Genomic DNA, 6,000 nt, shown 5'->3' with positions numbered 1-6,000 from the left:
TCAGGTGTTGGTTCCCCAGGTCCTCCCGCTGACCACGCTTGGCAGTGGCTGCATCTCTCTCCTGTGACCCCAGCTCCGTCGGACGGCCCCTCTCCCACGGCTGCAGCTCTCTCTAGGGTCTGGTAAGTGCCCCCTCCTTTGGTCCCTTCTGGACTGGGATGGACACAGCTCCCCACTGTCGCTCGCCTGCAGGTGCCTCACCAGCCCCTTCTGGTTTCCTGTCTCTTGCGCTCACCTTGATGATCATCCGTCCATCGAACGCCCTGCGATTGCTCCCTCTCCTGAACCGTCTGTTCCTGCCAGCAGCTTTACTCTTACTCCGAGATGAGCAGTTTGGATTTCATTCTAAGATACTAGAAGTTTTAAATGTGGGCAGGACTTAATTTTTGATTCAGCATTTTGCTACAATCTTCCTACCTGCCATGGGGAAGGATGGTAAGTGAGGCTGGAATAGATGGGGGACCCCCTGGGGGTGACTGCAGGGTCCAGGAGAGTCTGATGGAGTTTATTCCAAGGTGGAGGTAGTGGACAGAGGGCCCAGGTCAGGCGGGACAACAGTACTGAGTCCCGAGACCCTAAATGAACCCCATAATCTTCACCCTCACCCTTCACCCTCTTTGTTGCCCCTCCCCCATGGGTGTGGGGATAGGGCACAGGGCAGCCAGGCCTGTCTCACGCCTCAGGTCCGGCTCTCTATTCCCAGCAGCACCAGGCAGGTGCTGGGCGACCTGGGGTGGCTGAGAGGTCGAGATTCGCAGCTGTCACGGCGACCCTGGACCTTGAAAAGGAGTGTGTTGGCAGGAGGGAGCAAGAATCATGGGCACGGACCCTGGGCCCCCAGGCACCCCTGGGAGCAGGGCGCTCACCTGGAGACCCGGGAATAGAGACGCTGGGTGCCTGCGTGAGTGCTGGGCGGCGGCGGCAGCTCTGGCCCTGCAGCCTGTCAGCACCGGGAATAATTAGAGTCCTGAAAAAGCCCTCATTAGTTCTCCCAGGGCCGAGGCACCCTTTGGAAAAAGGGATGTTTCCTGCCAGATCGTCCCCTGAAAGTGCGTTTGTCACAGGCTATTGCGTAAATCCGTGTTTGGCCCATTTGAAAAGAAGTGATTTATCCACTTGACCAGCCTTAAGGTTCCTTCTCCAAACCCTCAAAATGCGGCAGAGAGTCACCCGCTGGGCTCTGAGCCCCTCTTCCTCGTGCTGCACAGGAGAACCGGAGGGGAGGGGACGGGATCATGCTGCTCAGGAGCTGGGACACTTCAGGACGTGGGCCGGTCCTCAAGGAGACAACCTGGGATGCTGGATAAAGGCCCAATGTCAGGTCCGCTCATGCCAACTGGCTTATTGAGGCCCTACTATGTGCCGGCCCAGATGGGGGTGAGGGTGCAGCAGCGAACAGACGAGGTCCCTGCCCCCAGAATCTGACGTCTGGAGTGGGGAGGCAGGAAGGAACAGGTAGACCATCATCCACAAGAGTATCCCAGGTGGGAAGAGGTGCTGGAAGAAAGTAAACAGGATGAAGTTATAGTGTCTCGCTCTGGGGCTGGAGATGGACAGTGACAACCTTGGACTGTGAGGACAAGGAAAGCCTCTCTGAGAAGGGGACCTTTGAGCAGAGACAGATATAGGGAGAGGGGAAGAAGGGGTGGGGAGGGGGGCTCGCCCCGAGACCTACACTGTAATGCTCTCTGCCCTCCCCTTCCCCTGATTCTCCTCCTCATCCCTCAGGGCTCAGCTGAAATGTCCCTTCCCCCAGGAGGCCCTCCCTGACTGGCTTGGCTGCGTGGGGGTATTATTCACAGTCTTGACTCTTGCCCTTTTCTGCGACGTTCAAGGTCAGTGTCTTGTTCAACTTTGTTTCCTGCTGGACACTAATACTCATGAGGAGAGACAGGGTCTGGCACAGCAGCCATCCCAGCACCCAGCACAGTCCTGTCCACATGGGCACTCGGTAAATGTTTGTTGAATGAATGAGTGAATGAATCCATCCAGTCCCACACGGTTTTCTCCTGCCCACTCCTAAATCCTCCTTTATTAATTACTGTTCTTAGGAAGTCGCAGGCTGATGTCATGCCATCGCTCTGAGATGCTGAGCTGTTGGGAAGTCCTTGCAGTAGGCAGATTTTTACAGGGTACCGGTGATCCCCACTTCCTGGTAGTCACACTTTTGGATAATGCACTCCCCTTGAGTGTGGGCTACACTCATTGCTTCACTTTCGTCAGATAGAATACGCCAGACAAGATGGGAATTATTTCTAATTTTTGATTTGGACGGTTCTTCCTCACTCTCTCTTGGGTTACTAGTCTTGGGTGTAGCCAGCTGCCACGTCGTAAGGAAGCTCAGCGGCGAGGTGCATGTGAGTGAGCTTCGAAGCAAATCTGCCGAGGCCTGCCCAGAGCCACAGGAGTGAGCTGGAAGCAAATCTCCCCTACTCAGCTGTGAGATGGATGCAGCCCTGGCTGATGCCTCAATTGCAGCCATGTGGGAGATCTTGAGCTAGAGGCCTCCAGCTTGGCTGTGCCCAAACCCTTGACCCACAGAAACTACAAGATAATAAATATTTGTTGTTTTGAGCTGCTAAGTTTTGAGGTCCTTGTTAGACAGCAATAGATTACTAATATACAGTCATCTGCCTGCTTAAAATTCCCTTGTGGTGCCTCATCACCTTTAAGATAATTTTCAAAATCTCTTTGAGTAGGATTGTCAACACCTTGAGGTCACAATCTTGTCCTAATCTTATATGTCTCTTCAACATGTGGCACAGAATCTGTATTATAATAGCTGTCTATTATTTGTTTGTGAGTTGAAGGAAGGATGGAAGGAAAACCGAAATTCATGTTTTTAAAAAACACCATTATGTACAGCCTTGTGGTTTGGATGGGACTGACCCTCCTGAGAAACTGAGGAGGGGCATGATTGGTCTAAGCCACTCAGGAATCACATTCACTTTGCCATAGCAATTGTACTTAAACCAGTGCAAACCTTAAAGGTTTTGCCTAGAATTATGGGACATGGATGCTCTCTATCTTTTTGAATGGTTGGTGTCAGGACATGAAACTGAAACCTGATGTAGCCACTTTGTCACCATGAATGAAGCCAGCCTGAGGCCAAAATCAACATATGAAGAGAGCCACAGCAGAGAACACTGTAAAAATTTTTTTAATTTAAAAAATATTTTGGCACCATGATCAAACCCCTCCTGAAGCCCTACCTACCTGGAACCTTTTAGTTCTGTGAGCCAGTTAAACTCCCTCTTTGTTTTAGGAAGTTTGTGTTATGTTTCCTGCTACTAGAAACTGAAAGGATCCCATTTGATACAAATTTCTACTTTCAAAGTTATCTTCCTCTTTTTCCCTATTCAGTTTAGTGAACAAGTGAGTTGCCCAGTGAGTCACTTACTCAGTGCTTCTATGTGCTAGGCCCTTCTATTTGCCCTCCTATGAACACTTATCCTAAGAACATGAAAATGAAAAACAGAGAGCCCCCAACTTAAAAGGGCTCACCATCTCTATGAGAAGGAATGGCAAACAAATGACAGAGGTCAAGGCTTCATATTTTCTGATAGAGGTGTTTGGAGCATGAAAGACAGAACAGTTAGTTCTTCCTGGTGGAATCAGGGAAGGCTTCCAGGAGGAGGTGACACTTCACCTAGTCTTTGGTGAGGGCTGAGAATTTCACCAGGTAGGAGAGAAGATGGGGATGGGAGACATAGGTGCAAAGGCCCAGCACTGGGGAGGTGTCTCAGGCATTGGGACAATTTATACTGTGGTTAGCGCTGAGGGTCCAGGCAGGGCAGAGGCTAGAGGCAAGGCTGGAATCCCCTGGGGGTCAACAGGTCAGCATGTGACCACTAATATGTGCTAATGGTATCAGGATCTATCCAAACAGAAGGGGGGCCCATCAGAAGTGTCTGAGCAGTCAACAAGTCACGGTCTTTGAAAGGTTAGACCTTATAAAGTCAAAAGTCCCTCCTGGCTCTAAAATGCTCTGAATCAGCAAAGCCAGCAATGGATGTTGACTTTAACTGGGGCAAGTTAACAGACTTGTTTGAATTGAAGTTACACAAATAAGTTCATGAAGTCCAGGGAGTGTGGGGGGAGTAGGGGACAGGTCACAGAGATCAGAGCTGGTAGAGGAGACCCGAGCCTTAGTCACCAAGGCTCCCTCACATGGGGCTCCACACACAGAAGATACAGGATCATGCTCCTGGGGCATTTCCCTCTCAGATCTCCTCACCCACCAGAGACACCAGCAGCACCCAGCTTCTGCTGGGAATTCCCACATAAACAGGGCAGCCCCCCAAGACCAGCCCCCCCAAAACCAGTCCCAAATGAAATCAAACCCTTTTCCTTCTCTTTTAGATGAGTTACAGTCAGCTTTTCCTTTTGGGAGGTGGCGGATGCTCATCTCATCAAATGGGTAGAAACCAGTGCAGCAGTTATTAGGGGCCCTTAGAGGAAAAAAAGTCAGGTCAACAAAACATCAAAGACAGTTTGGCTTCCTGGGTAACAGTGAGTCATAGAGATGGTGCCTCAATTCCCCTAGCAAAGCAGAGCTTTGAAGGTCCTCAGCAAAGAAGGTAAAGAAGAAAATGCTTCTCTTGAGTATAATCAGGAAAAGCATCCTCAAACAACTCCATGTTTGATAATAAAATATCCTCTCACTGCAACCCCACTGGACAGATGAAGAAACTGAGGTCAGGTAAGCTGAGCCCTTATCTGATTCCTCCATTTGGGAGGCCTGGACACTGGCCTGTCAGACTCCAGCTGGCACTCTCTTCACCTCTCTGCTCACCTGGCAGGACTCAGGGACACATAAGATCCTGGAGTGTTTGGTCATCTGGAACCGGAAACCTTGCCAGCCATGGGATCCGGATCTGGAAGACCAGAGTTTGAATCCTGGCTCATTCCCTGCTCTGGAAAAATGGGGATAGTAAATCCAAGGTCACGGTCCTGTTGTGTAGGGTTAAAGGGCAATTGTGCATCATATGTGGAGCATAGGGTCCTGCCTCAGTGAATGCTTATTCCCTTTTTCATTTCTCCCATTTAGATGAGGAAAGAAAGCCCTGAGTATTACTGAAGACAATGTTAGCAGCTCTAAAATCCAAGCTCTAGTGTAGAAGGGTCCAACATGATAAAAGTTGATTTCCCTCCCTTGCAAGGTGGAGAATTAGGTCTCACTGACAGGTGGGTGATCCCCTCCAGGGGGCAATCCTGGTCCCAGGCCCCTTCCATCCTGTGGCTCTGCATCAGTCTGGTGGAAGAGGGAGGAGTTCACGGGAGTTTCTCAAGAGCCAACTGCGGAAGCAGCACCTGTCACTGCTGCTCACATTCTATTGTCTGGAAGGCAGTCAATTGGTCCCACCTACCTGCAGAGGAGGCTGAGAGATGTGACTTTGCCATGTGCCCAGGAAGAAGAAACATATTTGGTGAACAGCTGGACAGTCTCTGTCACTCCCGGAGAGGTAAAACTATGTCCCAGGAGATCTGGCAAGTCAACAGCAGAGCCCTCCTTAGAGCCCAGGCTCCCAGGTGTGCACAGGGCCCCAGGCTCTTCCTTCTACCTGTCAATAGGAGTGTGGCAGAGTCACAGGACTGACCATGGGGACCTGAGACAAGGTCCACCTGAGAGCAGGTAAGGAAGGCTACAGGTGATCTACACATTGTCTCTCTGTTGGAAGAAATCATGGGTGGGGGACAGAGTCACAGCTCCAGGGCACTTGGCTGTGAACTTGGTCCAGGTACAGAGTTGGTCTCAGCATCCCCTTGGGACCCCTTTTTTCATAGATTGGTACTCTTACCTTCATACCCCCACTGACCTGTCTTTCTGAGTGCTGAGTGCATAATCCTTGATCCATCTCTCTGGCTCTTTGCACACAGGGACACACTTACATCTTGCCATTCACATCTCTTGTTCCTCTCAGGGTCCTGCTCCTCTGCTAGGAAGATCTGATGTGACCAAGCCATGGTACTTTGGATGATGTTGGTTCAGGGGTGCTG

At 50.6% G+C, this 6,000-nt stretch overlaps 1 protein-coding gene across 1 annotated transcript in view; it reads left to right on the top strand.

The window, feature by feature from the left end:
• Positions 1-422: 422 nt before the first annotated feature.
• The window catches only part of LOC307063958 (WASH complex subunit 3-like), a gene marked incomplete at both ends in the record, with an annotated part of 54,697 nt that continues 49,119 nt past the window's right edge, over positions 423-6,000 (top strand). Inside the window, 2 exons of the mRNA XM_079720368.1 lie at positions 423-435; positions 684-901. Coding sequence (XP_079576494.1) covers positions 423-435; positions 684-901 — 231 coding nt within the window. The remainder of the gene's footprint in view (positions 436-683; positions 902-6,000) is intronic.

The sequence above is a fragment of the Hyperoodon ampullatus genome (assembly GCF_949752795.1).
Source record: "Hyperoodon ampullatus genome assembly, chromosome: 2".
In the NCBI taxonomy this organism is placed as follows: domain Eukaryota; kingdom Metazoa; phylum Chordata; class Mammalia; order Artiodactyla; family Ziphiidae; genus Hyperoodon; species Hyperoodon ampullatus.
Note: the sequence above shows the minus strand (reverse complement) of the source record. Positions and strands in the feature narration are given on the sequence as shown.